General features: G+C 44.3%; 5 protein-coding genes across 7 annotated transcripts; 4 read left to right on the forward strand and 1 right to left on the reverse strand.

The window, feature by feature from the left end:
- Positions 1-7296: 7296 nt before the first annotated feature.
- On the reverse strand, positions 7297-8172 carry LOC120448495 (serine protease 1-like). The gene is made up of 2 exons (XM_039630524.1): positions 7909-8172; positions 7297-7849 (listed from the first exon to the last, which is right to left on the reverse strand). The coding sequence occupies exons 1-2, from the start codon at positions 8166-8168 to the stop codon at positions 7297-7299; spliced, it is 813 nt and encodes a 270-aa protein (XP_039486458.1). The 5' UTR covers positions 8169-8172.
- A 453-nt stretch (positions 8173-8625) lies between these two features.
- On the forward strand, positions 8626-9535 carry LOC120448563 (serine protease 1-like). The gene is made up of 2 exons (XM_039630619.1): positions 8626-8885; positions 8945-9535. The coding sequence occupies exons 1-2, from the start codon at positions 8626-8628 to the stop codon at positions 9501-9503; spliced, it is 819 nt and encodes a 272-aa protein (XP_039486553.1). The 3' UTR covers positions 9504-9535.
- Positions 9536-10234: 699 nt separating this feature from the next.
- Positions 10235-11185, forward strand: LOC120449521 (serine protease 1-like). The gene is made up of 2 exons (XM_039632034.2): positions 10235-10524; positions 10582-11185. Exons 1-2 carry the CDS (start codon positions 10265-10267, stop codon positions 11138-11140), a joined length of 819 nt encoding a protein of 272 aa, XP_039487968.1. The 5' UTR covers positions 10235-10264; the 3' UTR covers positions 11141-11185.
- Positions 11186-11966: 781 nt separating this feature from the next.
- LOC120448580 (brachyurin) lies at positions 11967-13362 on the forward strand. Of its 3 annotated transcripts, none has more exons than XM_039630655.2 (2): positions 11967-12093; positions 12292-13362. In XM_039630655.2, exon 2 carries the CDS (start codon positions 12299-12301, stop codon positions 13256-13258), a length of 960 nt encoding a protein of 319 aa, XP_039486589.1. In that variant the 5' UTR covers positions 11967-12093; positions 12292-12298; the 3' UTR covers positions 13259-13362. The 3 variants fall into 3 exon arrangements, with proteins under 3 accessions (XP_039486589.1, XP_039486587.1, XP_039486588.1); XM_039630653.2 differs by lacking the exon at positions 11967-12093 and adding an exon at positions 12164-12231; XM_039630654.2 differs by lacking the exon at positions 11967-12093 and adding an exon at positions 12181-12204.
- Positions 13363-14358: 996 nt separating this feature from the next.
- LOC120449593 (serine protease 1) lies at positions 14359-15341 on the forward strand. The gene is made up of 2 exons (XM_039632158.2): positions 14359-14659; positions 14738-15341. Exons 1-2 carry the CDS (start codon positions 14403-14405, stop codon positions 15300-15302), a joined length of 822 nt encoding a protein of 273 aa, XP_039488092.1. The 5' UTR covers positions 14359-14402; the 3' UTR covers positions 15303-15341.
- Positions 15342-20240: the final 4899 nt, after the last annotated feature.

Here is a 20240-nt window from a genome sequence, read left to right on the forward strand (position 1 = left end):
TATGCAGAACACGAGTAATAACAATCAATTGCTCCTCTCTCCCACTCATTATGCAAATTTTTGTGCACTGGCAGCTGGCATTTGAAATGAATTTTCACACGTTAATTATTTGTTGGCGACACAATTTCGCATTGAATGCTCTTTAAGGTCGCCTTCAACGGCACATTGTCCTGCAGCAGGTTGTTTGTTGTCGGGCCTAATCACCGTCATTATACAATTTTAATTTGCTAAACTTTTAATCGAAAAGCGAAAAGAAAATCAAGGCCGGAAGGAAGGAAGGAAGTCGGCAGGCGGGTGGCGCGGTATAAAAGAGCAAATCGAAAGTCTGGCCAGGATCGTAATCCCTTTTTTAATTGCAGCTATCCCGAACATAGATTTTTTATTTTTCGCTTTTCTTGCTTCAGTTGTGGCAAATCTTTGCAATGGCAAACTTTCTGGCCAGCGGCGATTTTCACCCATTTTCCCCGATTTTCTACAGCCACATCCTCGTGCTCGTGTTCGTTGTCAAAGTGTTGTCTGCTTTTCTGGTGGAAACTTTTCCTTTGTTGCAATTATCGGCATCGCTACACACGAAGGCGTGCGCGCAAATGAAATAAAAGTAAAGGCCAAATAAAAAAGAAATGGCTGTCATTTAAATAATTCGAAAATTGCCAAAGAAGTTGTCACCATCCCACCAAATTCTACTTGGGCCTGAAGTATTCATGGGGAAAAGCAGGGAGAACTTGAAGAACTTTTCCCTGCTTTTTCACTTTATTTGTCAATTATTGTGGCACAAACAAAGCGGCAGTGAAAATCGGGCGAAGAAATCTGCGGGGATGGTCTGTCATTCAGTTGGATGTTTTTGACAATTTGCCTCTTAAATATTTAATAAGCCAAAGTGGTCGAGTGGAACAACAAACAGAAGACGTCGAAAATCAATTATATATGGCCAGGACTGCTGCTTGGAATGGGTAGCTTATAATTTGTAAGTGGCTTAGGCACTCGTCTGCCGTCTTTGCATAGAAAAAGTTTTTTAATTGAACATTCTTGATGGCGGACAGCAATCGAAAAAGTCCTTTCAGGACACAGTTGCAGTGGCTATATTTACCCAGGATTTTTGCTCCCTTGCTACAACTGCTTTTCATTAGTCGTCCTTCTTTGTTCTGCAGCTCGGGAAAACCTTTTTCCCTTGCAACTTCAGCTGCACAATGCTGAAAATTATAGCTATGCTTATTTGCGCTGCGTTTTCTTCATTTGTCAGCGGGTTGTCTTTTGTAATGAGACCACCGAACTCGCAGCAGATATTATAATAGAAGTATAAATGTATAAAAGAGGATTTTCTTTTCGTCTCAACTTTTTCATTAGGCTAATTAAAAATGTTTGTGACACCGCCGAGAGTGAGAGTGTTTGCGAATGCCTTGAAAGTTTTTTTCCATCCAACGCTGGAAAGCGTAACACATGGCGTATGAGCAATAAGTGCTTTATGACTGCGAGGTAAACGAACTTTTTGGGATTACCATTCTCAAATGGGTTTCAGTGCCTGGAGCCAGCTTGGAAATGAAAACCATTATACCAATCCTGTCCAAAAACTTGTTGGGCTTGCATTTTAAGTATCTTTGGCAGTCGGTCCAACAGAGATTCGCATAAAAATGTAAACTTAAAAAGTCGGCAACTGCGAGGGCTAAGAGTTTCGTACATTCTGTGTCTACGTTGTCGCCTTGGCTGACATTAAGGCGACAATTGCCAGTGCTGCTCGTCATTAAAACTCCAACAATGCCAGCCAACGAAAAATTACAGAAAACAATAAAAAGGAAGCGGCAGCGACAGAAACTTTTCCCTCTCTTAGCCTTCCTTTCTTTCTCTCTTTTTTTTGGCAGGAATATGTTTAAGTGTCAGTAACAGTTTTCATGCAAATATTGTCTGGGGACTGTCGGCAATGAAAAGCGACTACAAGAATGCTAAACATTATGTCGGGATTATAGTGCCTGCCTGCAGTTTCATGACGGCTTTCATTTGAAAGTCCTCAAAAAAGTGCTCAAGAGAACAGGCAAGTTAAAGTGCTTAAAGCTACTGCTGAATTAAAAGGAATATTAAGTAAATTTGCTTTAATTAAGCTACACATGGCAAACATTTTTGTTGCACATTTAAAAGCATTGCCTGTTTAAAGCTCGTGAGCTATGTGCGCAAATTTGAACGCTTTGGGGAAAATAGTGCTCCTCCCACAAGTGACAGGCTCAATTACAAAACTGCAGTCGAGAGGCGAGAGTCCTAGTTCGATTATGCATGGAGTTGATGGCCGAATTGGACACCTCATTAATTTGCCGGGCTACGGCAATAACAATAACAGCCATTTCGGCTATTTGGCTCATTGACTGCCTGATTTTATGGCCCAAACTCCGGTTTTACTGGTGCTGTTAGTGCTGTAAGTGCTGTTGGTGCTTTTGATGCTGCTGCAGCTGGCTCTCATGTCCAAAATCAACATCAACATTGACCCAGGAGCAGTTTGTACTGCTGCTGCTGACGTTGCTGCGTTGCCAAATATGTTTTTGTGGCATTTTTGGCCAATTGGCAGACAGAGTTCGCCCATCGCCGTTGGCCAATTGAATGCAGCAGACGCGAACGTGGCCCTCTCGCAGTAACGCTGCCTGTGGATGAGTTCCCTGCTGATTATGCCATAATGTTTGGGCCGGACACACCCACACCCAGTCTCGTACCCCTCTTGTTTGCCTGTTTGCCAGTTTGCCTAACCCAAATTGCATGCTATTGACCAGGATTCCGCATTTTTCGAGTGGAAAAGTGCGGGCGGCGATTCAGAGGCAGTTGCCAGAGTTGTGACGGCTGCCCTGCCACTTGAAACTTTTCCAAATCACACACTTTGCCGGCACAGTTCGATCAACTGTAAGTGCTGCTGCGGAAAAGGCACGAAAAAGTGCAGAATACAAGGAAATAAAACAAAGGACATGAAGTGGGAGCAGTGGAAAGGATTTGCTGAGAAAACCAGTACCCTGTACTTTCAGGAATTTAGACAAGTTATCCTTAAAATGCTAATATGCACTCTAAATCTATTACCTTAAAGCCTGAGTTGCATATGGGAATACAGGTGTTTTTCTGATACCCTGTCCAAATTCCAATCCACAGATCGATTATCCATTTATGCACATCAGCTATCGAAGTCGGATCAAATCCTGTTTAGCATGCTCCACATTTATTTGCGAGTCGGAAGCCAAGCAAAGCCAACCCATCGGCAGTCATACATTCATACACATACACATGTGCTCAACTTGCAACATTAATGCACTATGGTGGCTAATGCAGCAGCGACAAAGGAGCGGGGCGAGTACTGCCAAAAGAGGCGTTCGAGAACAAGGCATGGAGGGGGAAGGGGGGTGTGTCAGGTCGGAGGTGGTGGGGCAAACAAAAGCCAGTAAAAGCAACAGTGGAGGACTTGCAGAGCCTGCTTCCCAGCATTCCCTTGGACTCGCATTCGCATTCGCTTCGCACTCGCATTCATTTTTGCTGTTCGCCATTGTTGCAGCTGCTGCCTTTCTGCTTATTGTTGTGGCACACATATACACCCACAAACGGTGTCGTGCACCTTAAAAAATTAAATCAAAAATAATAAAAATCTCACCATCAAAAAAGTGACAAAAGTCCGAATTTCAAATATACATATTCAGAGTTTTAAAAATTCTATTTTTATAAAAATCTATTGCGTATTGATATCATACCATACAGTCTAGATATTTTAGTGAAATTCCTTGAAATTTCTCCCAGTGCCTTTGGAAATATATACTTATGTGAGTGTGTTGCCGCTGGCCTGGCTTTTTTGTTTAATTCGTTTTTCTATTGTTCACAGCCAAGAACTTTAGTCCGACGGGCTTTGGCAGCATTGTAAAATGCATGAATGTGTTTAGCCAACTTACTATCTGTGCCCGCTTTTCACTCCTCTGACTGCGGATTTTTGCATTTTGCAAGCATAAAAGTTGAAAGCGACATTATTGAATATGCGGTGTCGTTGTCGCTTTCCCATTGTTTGGCTCACATAGATACACACACACACACAGTGAGAAGATGAGCCCCCAAAGGGTGGGCGTGGCACATGACTGGAAAGCCAAGAGCTTAGCGGATTCTTACGCCCCATTGAAATTTATGTGCCACTTTCACACACATTAAAGCCGAAAATGGCCATGAGCAAATCGAATGTTTAAGGTCAGACGGATGGCTACAGCCGCAACTGCAGATACACGATGGCGAACCCAAACCCGTGCTTATTTATGCTTTGTTTGTCGCTTTGGCCAATAAATTAGCAGCTTTACCTTTTGGCCCAACTGCAAACCAATAGCAATTTATCGCAGCCGCAAAGAAAGGCACGTAGCGAAAGCGGGATATTCCCGGATACTTCTGGATACTCGCAGGACTCAGGATCGAAGGGGTTTCGGTTCGCTTCGGTTCGCTTCGGTTCGGTTCGTCCTTCCAAATGTGCTCACCTTATCGCCGGCTTAGGCGACACGCACAGGTGGGCTAACTCAGGTGCAAATGCGAAGGGGATTGGGGTTTGGGGTTTGGGGAGACCACCAACGAGACAGGCAATAGTTGTTACCGACTTTAGCCTTTGACTAACGACGGGCGACAATAAAAATGGCCCTGGCAATTGGCACATTGCGGCTGCAAGTTAAAAGGATTTTCGATCGGAAATGACCCAAAAGGATGGGTGTCTGAATGGTGGAGAAAGAGAAAGGACTTCGGGCTAAAGTAGCAGGCGCCGAATTTAGGGAATGTTAAAGTAATTTCATGCTGTGTAAGAAACACTTAAGTACTTTGCATATACATATGTACTTTCTAAAAACTCTTTAATTTATTTAATGAAATAAAGTTTAAATGAAATGCCAAGGCGACTCAGACATTCCTCATGTCAAAACTAAGCTACTGCAAATTTAATAAAACGCATAAACTTGGCGAGTGCAACAAGCAGTCCGTTGGCCAAGTGAAGGGGCAGTCTGTAAAATATATATTTCGATTGCGTGCCGCGTGAGGAAAGTCCTAGAGATTCGGAAACGCTTGCCAGGATTTATCGTGCGTCCATTACAAGCGGAAATTAAGCGCGGCAGGTCGCCAGCTGGACAGGAGTGGGCGTGCGTGAAAGCGTTTTGCCGGCTGGCCATAAAGTAACCAACCAGTGTGGGCTTGGCCCTCACATTCCGGCGGACCAAAGCAGAGCTATTGTTTTCGGGGAGAAGGTCCTGCGAGGAGTCCTTTTTGGCCGCTTTGTATGCCAGTCACGTAGCACGCAACGACAACTTGGGATTTGTTAAGTGGCGCGTCGTTTTTGATGTGCGGAATGTTTAGCAAGAGGTCCTCAGGCATTCTAACTGCTCTTATTTCCCCTTTTTCTAAGTTTTTTTTGGTTTTTTGCTTAGGTGAAAAGTCCATCACGTGTCCCGGACATTTTGCACATAACTTGTTTCAGCGTTTTTATTGCCAACTTCCTTTTCCGCTTTTGAATGCACTGCAAATGTCTTTTGTTTTTGCCCACCTTGCGGTTACACAAAAAACAAAAAAAGAAGAGAAAACCAGTGCGGCAAGCACTCCAGAAACTCCATCAGCCATGGCTGATTCGATTTGCCGATGTGTATCTTTGCTTTTAGTGATTGAAATCGCACATTTTAAGTGAAAAAGCGCACACAGAAGTGCACTCAATCATTCGTCACGTGATTCAGTTGGCGGCGCGGAGTGAAGACCTCCCATTTCCACTCCCACTTGCCCGACTTTTCCGGCTTTTCCCGCCATTCACCGGGCTCCTTGTGCAAATGTTTTTCTTAGTTGGACACCGGAGTGGAAAGTGTTGGAGCGCCACGGCTGTGTTTATATAAAAGATTACGCTACCAGATGAGAAATGGAGACACAATTGTTCATGTTGTTTATTGTTGTGGGGTAGTGGGAAAATGGAAACACCGCGATAATGCCACGTAAATGTTTTGAATGCGAAATCAATAGGGGAAAAAGCAGCTTAAAGCCGCATTTAACAGCAAATTCAATAGGAGCAAATTCGCTGGGCAAACTTGAAGCGAAAAACTTTTCTAATTTGCGCATTATGAAAATTGGGTTGCTGCACATAAAAATTCTTCAACAGCAACGCCCAACGCGAATTAAGTGAAAAGCAATTTTTGAGCCTAGTCGAAAAGGGAGAAAATGAATGAAAGGAGCTGAGAAAAACTTTTCCATTAAGAAAATTAACTGAGATTAAGTGGGGCCCTATGCTTTTGTGCCCACCAAGAAAGTTTACCCAATTGGGACGGATCAAAATTGCAACAATTTCAAGGCATTTAAACAGTTGTCACATACACACACACACACACAGAGAAGGAAGTGGGGCCGGAAGTGAGCCAGAAAACGGAAGCAGCCCACAACACATGAAATTGGCTTAAGGACGGAAGCGGGCGGAAGGGGGAGGGACTTTATTTGTTGCCTGCCACACTTCGGTTGCCTGTTTGTCGGCATCGTTCTCGTTCTCGTTCTCGTCCTCGTCGATACTAATCTAATTTTATTGATATTGACACAATTTCTGCAGATTTCCGCATAAACATAAAAACAGAGCTCGAACCTCGAAGGTTCGGCTCGAGTAGCAAAACAGTCGAGGCACGCAAACAAATGGTATCTAATAAAAATTGAACAAAAAGCAAACAAAAGTTCGATGATGCGGCTGCCATTGGATGGAAGTCAAAGAATACTGAAGAAGTGCTCGGCGGCCATTTCCGTTTGCAAATGGCGAAGACAAGAAATATCAGTTTAGGCAATACTGTAATATAGAAGTTGGAGTTTAGAAGTTTGTAGAACAATAAAAAGAATAGTGCAGCTTGTGTAATAAAAACAGATTTTCATATAACATAATAATAATCGCAACCATTTCAAACTTTAACACCTGTGAAAAAGTTCACATCACCTTTTTAGGTGTATAGACATTTACACATTTATTTTGTATCAATCCAATCTAAATCCAAGTGGAATTTCCAAGAAGAAATCGTTTTGTATTTGCCCAAGATAAGGAATCATTCATTCCGGGCACTACCCACTTGAAGAAATCGTAATTTAAACTTCAAGTTTCACAATCCAATTGATAACCACTACAGATTTTTATTGATACGGATTTTGGCTTTCAACTGGATGAGGTAACCAGTTCCGGAAACTTAATCGATTGTTAAGGGAATTGCCCACGTGAACTAGAAAGTTTTTTAAACGTAGTTAGCAGAATTGTTGTAGTAAAAGAATCACTTTTGCTTGCAAATCAAATGAAACCATTTATTGTTATATTTATAATTTTTATATGCCAGAGTTGGCCTGGATCCAATCCAAGTAGCTGGTCACCCTGGTGAAAGCAGCTGGTGCTCCAATCTCACAGCCATCCTCAGCGCCAAAGGAGGTAATACCAATGAGAGTACCATCCAGAGCCAGAGGACCACCAGAATCACCCTGGCAGGTGGAGATGGCATTGGATGTGTCCACGCAGATAATCTTGCTGGTGACCAATAAAAATCCAAAGGTCTTCCTGCACACGGAGTTGGGAATCACGGTCAGATCGGCGAACTGCAGGTGCTTGGTAGCTCCGGTATCCGTATCGGCGGTCATTCCCCAACCGGAGGCCACTGCGGTCTGTCCCTCGTAGGTGGAGTAGCTACTGGCGATGGCGGGCAGGTTGATCTTGTTCACGGAAGCCGAGAAGGTCACAGAGGAGGTCTTGATCAGGGAAATGTCGTTGCTGACGGTCTTGGAAATGTAGTTGGCGTGCTGGATCCAGTTGGACTTGGAGATGGTCTGGGTGAACTGGGGGCTAGATCGGTCGGTTGCTCCATAGTAGACGGTAACATAGGAGGCACTAGATAGAAAGGTTAATTTTATTGTTTACTAGGGTAGAAACAAAGTGAGATATCTTACCCGTCGGTGCAGTGAGCTGCGGTGAGCACCCAGGAGTTGCCGATGATGGAGCCACCGCACCACCAGCCTCCTGTCAAGGTGATGAAGCTGAGTCCCACCTGGTAGGGGAATTGATTCGCAACTGCATTCTTGCCGTTTGTTATGCGTCCATCGATGGTTGGCTTCGTGATCCTGTCCCGAGGATGCACAGGAGCGATCTGGGGCAGGAGCCCAGCGGAGGCAGCGGCGATGGCCAGAACAAAAACTACTAGGACCTTCATGATGAATGTTTCACGTTTTGTGAGTGCCTTACTGTTTGTAATTGAGGCTTTTATACACCATTCCCAGGCAGCTTATCATTAGAACATATTGGGCGAATCCCAAGTTAATTGGTTCGCCTTTGAATTATGGCCTTAATCCACTTGTGCTTGTGAAAATCCCTTGCCTAACTTTGTCTTCATAAAAATTAAATTTAGCAATTAAAGAACGAAGTGCATTAAGGAGAAGTCGAAGCTATCAATAGCATCGTGTAATCATATTGCCAAAGTCATAGTAGTCATAGTCATAGGTATAGTATACCTACGATTTGACCCACGTATAGATTTAGCTGATAGGGATTTTCCCTTAGCCAGGTAAAGGCTTTTCCCACGGTCTAATGAAGATAAGACGCTCAAAGACGGGTATAAAACAGCCACAATTTGTGCGGAAAATCATTCATTCAATTCAATATTGACCACCATGAAGGTTTTCGTAGTTTTGGCTTTGACTCTTGCCTGTGTGTCCGCAGGACTGGTGCCTCAGGCTCTGCCGGTGCGTCCGCGTGACAGGACATCGACACCATCTATTACTGGTCGCATCACGAACGGCAAGGACGCCGTGCCGGATCAGTTCTCCTACCAGGTGGGACTCAGCTTCACCGGACCGGAGGACGGCTGGTGGTGCGGCGGTTCCATCATTGACAACTCCTGGGTTCTGACCGCAGCGCACTGCACAAGCGGGTAAATATTGTTAACAACCATCAAAATCATTCCTGAATATTAAATGTTCCATCTTCTAGTGCCCTTTTCGTGACCATCTACTATGGAGCTACCGTTCGTACCAGCCCCAAGTTCACCCACACCGTCTCCAGCGCCAACTGGATCCAGCATGCCAACTATATCTCCCTGACCCTTCGCAACGATATCTCCCTGATCAAGACGCCATCCGTGACCTTCTCGTCCTCCGTCAACAAGATCGCCCTCCCGGCTATCGCCAGCAGCTACTCCACCTATACCGGACAAGTGGCCGTCGCCTCCGGATGGGGACTGACCTCCGATACCTCGGAAACGGTGGCTCGGGATCTGCAGTTTGCTGATCTCACGGTCATTCCCAACGCCGTGTGCCAGGAGACCTTTGGCAGCCTGGTGGTCACCAGTCGTGTTATCTGTGTGGATGGTGTCAATCGCACCTCCATCTGCAGTGGTGATTCCGGCGGCCCATTAGTGGTGGACAACGCTCTGATCGGAGTCACCTCTTTTGGAGCCTACGATGGCTGCGAGATTGGAGCACCACAAGGATTCACACGAGTCACCAGCTACTTGGACTGGATCAAGAGCAACTCCGGAGTTTCCGCTTAAGGGACTTGTTCCGTTTTGTAATATTTTCAATAATAAAAGATGCATTAAAAAAAGTCTTTTATTTGGTGCTTTATCGAGTAATTAGTGTAATTCAGGATCCTAAAATGCCGGAAGAGTTTTTAAGGCCAAGTCCCACCTGGTAGGGCAACTGTTTTGCAAACAACAGAATTGTAAAACTTAAATACTTAAATTGTCTTAAAAAGGACTTAAGACAATTGTGCCGTACACCATTAAGAAAATATAGTTTCCTATTTACCAAGAATAAAACAATGTAATATAGTTTCCTATTTACCAAGAATAAATCAATGTATTTGCCAAAGCAAATGTTTGCTCTTGGATATTTTTATGTAGTCCCAATATTTATGGCTTACTTTATAAGCTACGACGTAAATAGGCAGTTAAGATAAAGAAGTATTGATAAGTGGGTAATAATTGTGTTTACTACGATAGAGATTAATGATTATTACCAAGTGCACCAATAATTGCTACCAAGGTAATTGTCTTTCATTCACACAATTTGAAAGTCTGTAATTTGTGATAAACAAATAAGGACCAGTAGCCACTTTCAAATCTTATCAGACAGACAACTTTTATCAAAGGGTAAAAACCATATAATAAACAAAACCAAATTTCTGCGACACCTAATCAGAGCGTTTAAGTGGACCAGACCCGCAATCGATGCAGATAAGATTCCTCCGTCTGGGTATAAAAGAGCCACAATTGGAAAGGGAAAATCACTCATAGTTTGAGCACCCATCAGAATGAAGGTTTTCGTAGTTTTGGTTCTGGCCTTGGCCTCCGCCTCCGCTGGGCTCCTGCCCAATGTCGCACCGGTGCATCCCCGTGACAGGGTATCGGGCCCGTCCATCAGCGGTCGCATCACCAACGGCAAGGACGCCGTGGCCGACCAGTTCCCCTACCAGGTGGGACTCAGCTTCTCCAGCTCTGCAGGCGGTTGGTGGTGCGGTGGCTCCATCATCGACAACGAATGGGTGTTGACCGCTGCTCACTGTACCGACGGGTAAGTGCATGTCCTTCTCTACGAGAATCCTGGCTAATAGGAGTATTTCCAACGCAGTGCCGCCTCCGTGACCATCTACTACGGTGCCACCGTCCGCACTAGCCCCAAGTTCACCCAGGTAGTGTCCAGCTCGAGCTTCATCCAGCACGAAAGCTACCTGGCTCTGACCATCCGCAACGACGTCTCCCTGATCAAGACCTCCAGCGTGTCCTTCTCGTCCTCCGTGAACAAGATCGCCCTGCCCGCCATCGCCAGCACCTACTCCACCTACGAGGGACAGACCGCTGTTGCCTCCGGATGGGGTCTCACCTCCGATTCCGCCTCCGCCGTGGCTTCTCATCTGCAGTACGTCGACCTTAACGTTATCGCCAACTCCGTGTGCCAGCAGACCTTCGGCAGCCTGATTGTGACCAACAGGGTCCTCTGCGTTGCCACCCACAATGCGCAATCCACCTGCCAGGGCGATTCCGGCGGTCCATTGGTTTACGATAATGCCCTCATCGGTATCACCTCCTTTGGATCCGCTGAAGGTTGCGAGGCGGGCTTCCCCTCTGCTTTCACCCGTGTGACCTTCTTCTTGGACTGGATCAAGGAGAAATCCGGCGTCTCCTACTAAGCACAGCAATAAAACATTAATAAAACGATTATTGACTAAAACAAAGACTAAAACAATATTTGGAACAGATAGCAAAAGTATTTTTATCAATTAATGCATTAATTAAGGGAGAAATTCAAAGTAAAATTTCGATTGTCAAAAGAATTACCCAATTGAATTGTCACGAATAATCACGTTTCTCTAGACTTTATTTTATATATTTAATGACCAAATACAGCAGCCTTTAACACTATATACCAACTTGATTAACCTGTTTCCACAAAACTGTATTTACTTATGAACATAACACATATATTTACCACTTAAAAACCAACTAAATGCACTTATGGCTTATGAAATCTGCTAGGTAATGAGCAATATGGGGCCTTGGTTGGTAAAACCCCAAAGCCATTAAACTCCCGGAAAATAATCAATGGCCTTTGAATGTGTCGAAATGCAGGCGACGGCGTGCAGTAAATTAAACAAATAATAAACTAAGCGTTGATAAAACGAGAGTCAATAAATAAATACAGAGACCCCGACCCAGACATTCTGGCCAGTGTATGAGTCTTAAACTGGAATCGTGCAACAGAAAAGCGAAGGAAAATGAATGGCTCGAAAGCAATTAAGGGAACTGCAGTGTGTCAAAGGGAGACGACGGCCTCTAGCCTGAGCAACATAATCGCCAAAACGTGCGGCAATTACACGGTAGCTTGAGGAACTGAATGCCAAACATCTGCTGCTCCTACCGTCGGCATAGTCTTTGGTATAATTTGCACTCGGCCCAAAAGCAAATTCAATTAACCAACGATGCGGACACGTGCCGAATCCAAGACGATGACGCCATGTCGATGCCACAATCGCTGACTATAAAAACACCAGCTAAAACAACAACAACCCCCAGTACTTCACATCAAGAGCCCACTCAGACCTGAACTTCGACTAACTCATTACCAGGAACAGCAGATATCTGGGTATATATACAATTTATGGGCAAATAAAAAGGCGATTCATTCATAAATTTCATTCAACATAATGAAAAGAGCAGAGCTCTTCACATGTTCAATGCGATACCCATCCAGCTGGTCAGCCAAGAGCATATTACATTTGAAGTAATATACCTAAGTACCCAATAACAGGGTATTCCCCATATTATTTATTTGATTTTTCAGTGATAAGATGACGCAAAACCAGGCCATAAGTGCACTCGTCTGCCTGCTTCTATTAGCCTCACCAGTTAAATCCGGTGAGCCTTGGCTGGATCATTTTGAGGACACCAGAGAGGAGTCACCGCTCGATGATGATGCAATCATGGAAAGACGTTGGCAACTTGGCTATGAGAACTATCGACTTCGCTGCGAGAAATTCGAGATGGAGGCCAATCAAAGCTCGGCCGTGAGAACTCGAATAGCTGGCGGAGAATTGGCCACGCGCGGCATGTTTCCGTATCAAGTGGGTCTGGTGATTCAGCTGAGTGGCGCAGATCTGGTCAAGTGCGGTGGTTCCCTTATCACTCCGCAGTTTGTTTTGACTGCAGCCCACTGCCTGACCGATGCCATAGCTGCCACGATCTACACGGGTGCCATCACATTTGCCGATTCGGATGACTCCGTGGAGGTGATACAAGTCACGCATAGGGACTTCTTAGTTTATCCCGATTACTTGGGCTTTGGGGGATACAATGACTTGGCTTTGATACGGCTGCCCAGAGAAGTGCGAACCTCGGAACAAGTGCAACCCATTGAACTGGCTGGGGAGTTCATGCATCAGAACTTTCTGGTTGGCCAAGTGGTGACCCTATCTGGCTGGGGTTACTTGGGAGATTCAACAGACAAAAGGACTCGACTGCTACAGTACTTGGATGCGGAGGTGATCGATCAGGAGCGCTGCATCTGCTACTTCCTGCCAGGATTGGTGAGCCAGCGCCGTCACCTGTGCACCGATGGCAGCAATGGACGAGGTGCCTGCAATGGCGACTCCGGTGGCCCCGTGGTGCTCCACTGGCGCAATGTCAGCTACCTGATTGGGGTCACCTCGTTCGGCAGTGCGGAAGGTTGCGAGGTGGGGGGGCCCACTGTCTACACCAGGATAACCGCATATTTGCCATGGATCCGACAGCAAACGGCAATGACCAACTAAATGCAATTAACGCCTAATTGCCACCCATTAATTGCTAAACAATATAGTCGCTGCAGACAATAAAACCCATTTCAGCAATGAAACCAGGAAAAGCAGGTTCATCTGTCCAGGAGGGGGAAGGTGAAAATGGTCCATTTTATGGGTGGTTGTTTTCCCTTGAATGGAAATTGTTGCCGATAAATAACAATAAACATTTCGGCATTACCGCAGACCAAGTCAATTTGGGCAGCTCTCCATAAAGGCACAAAAGAAAAATAACAAAAATAACGAAAATAGCATTCCCATGGAAATTGCTGATGAATTCGCCACTGAAATTGAAATCATTGAGTTGAGTGTCCGTTTTTGGTGTGGGCATATCGGGTACAGACCCTCTCGCCTCCTCCTCCCGCTAATCGTCTTCAATTGGCCATCTGAATTGGCTATTAACCGCAGTGATGTGGTCGGCTGAACGCGTCATAAAATCACGCGGCATTCGCTGATAAGGAATGACTGCGGTTGCGAAAACAATTGAAATTTGCGTGTTTGTAATCAAAGAGACGCAATTTTCAGGCGGCACAATGATTTACTATAAAGTTGTTAGCAGTCTTGACCAACTCACGTCCTACTCCTTGACCTTTATGGAAGGTAAACAAAGCCTACCAAACAGTGGTCTTACGACTTCTCAACCTTATAGACAGGCGATAAGATAGCACTCGACTACTATGGGAATTAGAAGATACGCTGAAGAGCAAAGCAAACCTTTGCCAATTTTGTTATAGTGATATATATATATATGTATATATCTTGCAGGTGTAAAACTAATCAAATTAATTAGCAACCGCATGCCAGGCTTCTTGTATCGCAACGGCAAGATCTAGAAACTGACTCGTGGCCCGGAGTCCAGATTAGATCCGTATCGGGATTAACAGGTTGGGAAAGTAATTTTGGCGACCGTGTGGCTGAAGTTCATTCATTCGTATCTTCTGCACAAAATCTCCACAGATAAGGCAGTTCAAACCGACTTTAGTGGTCCTATCTAATCGGTACCGCTCTATTTCTGAAACGCAAGCCAATCGCAGACGCGACTTGGCCAGTATAAAAGGGACCAGTTGGGCCTTGGCCAAGCAGTTGAGTTCCTTTAACTGAACAAGCAACAATTCCCAAGATGAAGTTCCTGATCATCCTTGCCCTGGCCGTGGCCGCCTCCGCTTTCCCCGAGCCGGAGCTGCAGCACCGCAGCCGCGAGATGCCCGTGGTGGGTAGCATCGAAGGTCGCATCACCGGAGGAAGCGTCGCCTCCGTCGGCCAGTTCCCCTACCAGGTGGGACTTTCCCTGAGGTTGAGTGCTCTGTCCAGTGCCTGGTGCGGTGGTTCCCTGATCGGCAACCAATGGGTGTTGACCGCTGCTCACTGTACCGATGGGTAAGTGTCCCTTGAAGGATAGCCGAAAATTCCTTGGCCTTTGCCGTCCTAACCAATTGTATAATTGATCTATCGCAGTGTTCAGTCCGTGACTGTCTACCTGGGCGCCACCGTGCGTACCTCCGCCGAGGTTACCACCACCGTCGCCAGCTCCGATATCATCATCCACTCCGGCTGGAACAGCAATAACCTGCGCAACGACATCTCCCTGATCAAGATCCCCGCCGTCACCTACTCCAGCAAGATCCAAGCTGCCAAGCTGCCAAGCATCGCCAGCTCCTACTCGACCTACGCCGGCGAGACCGCTGTCGCCTCCGGATGGGGACGCACCAGTGACTCCTCCAGCAGCGTGGCTACCAACCTTCAGTACGTCGATTTGACAGTGATCACCAACTCTGTGTGCGCCAACACCTACGGCACCTCGATCGTGACCTCCTCCAACATCTGCGTTTCCACCACCAATGGCCAGTCCACCTGCAACGGTGACTCCGGCGGTCCTCTGGTCCTCAAGTCCTCCTCCGTCCAGATCGGTCTTACCTCTTTCGGTGCTGCTGCCGGTTGCGAGAAGGGCTACCCCGCTGCTTTCACCCGTGTGACCAGCTTCGTGGACTGGATCAAGAGTAACACTGGCATCAGCTACTAAGCACATCAAAAAAATTAATAAAACGATTATCGACTAAAACAAAGACTTTATAATTCTGGGGAAAGGCAAAGCAAATTTGAACCATATATGGCACAGATGGCAAAAGTATTTGTATTAATTAATGGCATATATTATTCGCTCAAAAATAAAATCATTATAAATAAAATAAAACATTTATAAAAAATTCTGTGGTGGTATTTGTAATTTTGGGAGCATAAATGCTTAAAAAAGCTGTTACTGCCTTTCAGCGGGTAAGTTCTCATTAAAATTCATTAAATTGCCAAGCGACACAATAAAAGCTAAAAAGTTCACAGGCAAATGAACAAAAAACAAATGCAATGAGTAAAAGTTTCGCTCAAGTGAAAGTTAAAAAGAAAAACGCAGACAATATGTCAACAGTTGAATTATTACGAGGCATTTAAAGAAATGACGAAAGTTGTTGCCGTACATGTATCACCTTTTATTCGCAGCCCATCAATTGTAATTGCAGAACTTTTCCAACGCATTTTCTAACAGTGCAGGGGATCCACATATGTGGTGAGAATGGCAGGTGGTGGCCCAAAATCCAGTGAGGACCAGATGGTCCTGCGGTGCCGCATAAAAAGCATTTACTCAACACGAGCCAACAAAAAATAGAGATGGAGACAGAAAGTGGAACCAAAAACCAGATACCCAGATCCAGAGACATAACAAAGTCAGTCAGAGAAAATAGCAGCAGCTGAGCTTGAAAGTGGATGCCGTATGCCGGATGTTGGATGTTGGAAAGGGCAGGGCAGGGCAGGGCAGGGCAGACCCCCCACGCCCAGTCGAGGGTTAAGGGGTCCAGTCGGTCTGATAAATGTTTGCATTGCGGAAATTTATGACAGCACAAAAAGTTTCCTGCACTCGTATTCTGTGGTTTAGATATGACAAAATATCATACATAGCCAGGCGAAATAAAAAACGCACAAGTTACTACCGCCGTCAGTCAGTATATGGGTATGTGTGCATATGTGGGCAAAGTTAGTTAAAATGTCAACCCGGAAAGCGGACAACGAGTGTTTATGGCCAAAGTTTTTTATTTAAAATCCACTTTTCGCAGTCGCAATGCTCTGATTGAACTTCGCCTCCTTCTTGGCCACAAACTTCACTTCGCTGCTGATTGAAGTCAACTTCGTTTTTGGCCATTTCTGTTGGCTTCCAATGGCAGTCAGTTGGTCAAGTGGTTTTGTTTGATTCGCTCTGTTGGTTACCAGTTTTACCAGCTGGCTGACATTCACAGTTGATATATCTCTCTTTAACTTTTTCTGCAGAAGGGTATTTATTTATATAAAATATTTCTTAATTTTAGCTTTATTAATCTGAATCCGAAATTTCAATTTATTAATTTTTCCCATGAGAGTGATTGATAATGAACACATTCGTTGATTCACTTTTTTATCCAGTTTCCTTGTTCAATCTTCACAGTTCCGGTGAGCGGGGCATTCAAAGTCAGTTTGGTTCATTGATATCAGTGCGACTTCCCTTTGACCTCTGACCCAGTTCGCACCAATTAAATATTTATGTTCGGTTCATGTGGCAGCTAATAAAATCAATTCTCGCCTCCGTACTGGGAGCTCTAAGCGCAGAGCGCAGAGCAAAATCAATTAACGTACTGTCAGCTCATCAATTATGGCCAAATAAAACGGGTGGGGCGAAAGGACTTTTCGAGCGGCAAGTCAACAACGCAATCCTGGCTAATAAATGCCAGCCAATTCAAAGCAATCAACTTAATTAACGATTTTTGGCGGGCCCATGACTCGGCTACATAATTAATTAAATGGAGTCCAAATTGGCCAACCGAAAAAATCAAAAAAAAGCAGATCAGACGTTTACAAATTTGCAAGCTCAGCATTTCGGGGTCAGCACATTGCGAAAATGACCATGACTTGAAATAGTTTTAGCCACTAATAATGTTGATGAGGCATGGGTTTTTCTAATAGAAAAAACAATCAGATAGATAGGTTAATTAAAATCAGAAAGAGAGACTTTAGTCCTTACTAAGTGAAACGTTTCTTTAACTTTTAACCACTTTAAGCTTCACTGAGCACCAACGCTTAAACTAACTGACCAAATGAAAGGCATCACCAAATTATGGAAATAAGAGGCTTTTATCATGTGTGCGGTTACGTGACTTTAAAACATATTAAATAACTTTGATTTCCTGTTGATTGACCGTTTCTAACCTGTTTCTAACCGCATTACTTGGAATTTCTGCGTAACCACTTCAGGAAAACTAGCATTACAATGAATTTCTGCCTTAATGATTTAAATGTTATAATCAGAGAAATAATTTAACTTAAGGGCAACTTTGACTGGCACTTTCTTAACCCCTTGGAACGATGTTCGGCTAATTAAGCGGCGAACAATTACTATTGCTCCAGCACTTGCGAGTAACCACCCCAAGTCACTTGCGATGACAGGACAACACCGAAAGTGTTTCTAGCAAAAAAGCCCCATGCCAAAAACCAACAGGCACACACAAAAAACACACACACACACTGCCAGTATCACACACTTAATTCATTTAACTCAAACATTTTCATTTATTTATCGCATTACTGGCTGCCTGCAACCCCAGTTGGAAGCGCCATCACCAGAGTTTTTTCGGCTAATGACTTCCTGCTTTTCCTAACGCGCTCAGCATCCGACTTCCACACATGTGTGTGAGTCTGGCAGGGATTGGGTTGGACTCGGATGGGCATGGGTATGGGTTAACTGACAGACGGAGTGACTGACGGAGCAACCACCCACCGAGATGGCAGCCGGGGTAAGTGGAAGGCGCATCGGGCTCATTGAATGCTTTTGGCATGTTGCCCGGCTCGACACCATTATTTCTGGTAACAAGATAATTGTATAATGAAATCCAAACAGCACTTGGGTCTTGGTGTGGCTCTGCTGGTGGCTCCACCACTCGAACCACTCGAACCACTCGAACCACCAAACGCCCCAAAAACAAGTTCACCCAACAGCCACCACAATGACTTGACGGCAAAGTTCGCTGGTTTTTTGTTGTTTTCTGGACCTGGAGACAAAGAGTTTTTGGATGGTTCGCCATCTGCCTTGACTTCTGATGGAGTGGCGATACTTGTTCTGCTCCAAGTGGGTTCGTTTGATGAGCTGGGAACACTGCAGATTTCTAGTTTAGTTTCAAGCCATTTAGTTGTTTAATTTCCCCACTTTAAGGCAAAGCCACTGGCTTATATTTTGATGCCATTGTGCAAATAAATAACAAATACTTTTGTATCTATTCTCAATGGAAAAGTAATTTTACGAATTATCTGATAAGATAGCTACTGCTTTTATGCAATTCATTCAAATTCAAATGCCTCCAGTGCCTGCCCATTGATAAGATAGTTTTTAATTTTAACACATTAAAACCTATTCTTTTACGATAAAAATTGATTTCCTATCAGTAGTATGAAGATTTTCCTGGAAGCCTATTGAAAATAAGAGGCGGTATCTTCACCTCAGCAAATAACTTAAATGTTTAGATTATTAGATTGTGACAGTGTCTCAGACAAAAATGCCACCTATCAGCTTGTAACTTTCAGACTGATAAAAATAACTACGATTTTGTTAGAATCTAAACATTCTCAGTTTCTGGGGTTATTAAACCAAACAAATCGCCTGTAAGAGCAATCGTCAGTCAACAATATCATCTGTCGAAAGCATACTTCCCCTTTTCTCTTGATTTCATTTCATTTCATTCACATGAAAGTAAAATGTCTTGTCATGGTCTCGTGCCTTTTGTTTTCATGTGGCATGAAAAATCCAGCCTTTTTGTTTTCCCCTTTGGGAGTGACAATTGATTGACGGCAAAAGTTAATGGCTTACTTTTTGGCTATAGGAGTATGCGGAACTCGAGGAATACTTAAGGAAGTGCGTTTGCTTTTGGGCTAACAACGGTAACAATAATTGAAACATCTCTGAGTCTCGAAAATTTCGCACAAAAGCTCCGCACATATCAAGTAGATAGTCCACACACTCACGGCCATATGCAAAGCCGCTCAGAGAGCACTCACCGAAATCCCCATGCCTCCATCCTGGTTTTTGGTATCCTGGCATTACCTAGAGCCATCACTCAGTGAAAAAAAGGAAAGGAGCAGCAGCAGGAGCAGGGCAAAAAATAATAATACTTTGCTCCTCCGGCAGGGCACAGAATAAAGACATAAAACAAACAAATGCCGGCATCGAGGAGGAAATATGCTAGGAACCCGTCCAGAGGAAGGTGGATTGAATGGTTGACTGGCAGTGGAGTGGCTTTTAGTGCGTTCAAGCAGAAAAATATATAGAAAACAATAAACCGAAATTACAACAAGAGCAAGTGCGGCACGAGCCACAGCAAAAACCAAAAAATACAAAAAAAAAAAAGGAAATATATTGGCAAACAGAATGTTTATAAGCCATAAAGCATTTGCCAGACCCAGCTGCATATTCATATAAATATTTGCATGCTAAAATTTGATGTGTAGTTATATATTTTCGCAACACAAAACAGCAGGCAAACATTACATCAAGCGGAATGTGGAGATATTTCAAAAGGGGCATCGCATAAATTCGAGGCATTAATGAAGTCCCAACAAAAGAGATTCCCGACTGAATGAGCAATCTGCACAGGATATTAACTATTCCATAGTCTCTTTCCCCTAACCCCCTATAACAAAATAGACTGCAGACTGCATTCAAATTCTGGCTGACAAGACACTGCAAGTACACAAAGGAAAGTTGCAATGTTCAATGCCAAGAATGCCCGGAACAATAGGATGAATTCGCAGTGAGTATTCACAAGTCATTGATGCGGGCCGAGCGAAATCATTTTTTCGCCTTTTCTTATTATTTTTTTTGATACCCCAATGTGCCAATGCCAATAAGCAGAGAAGTACCACCTCCAATGGGGACACGTACTTGTTTCGCCTC

Source organism: Drosophila santomea, chromosome 3L, assembly GCF_016746245.2.
Source record: "Drosophila santomea strain STO CAGO 1482 chromosome 3L, Prin_Dsan_1.1, whole genome shotgun sequence".
In the NCBI taxonomy this organism is placed as follows: domain Eukaryota; kingdom Metazoa; phylum Arthropoda; class Insecta; order Diptera; family Drosophilidae; genus Drosophila; species Drosophila santomea.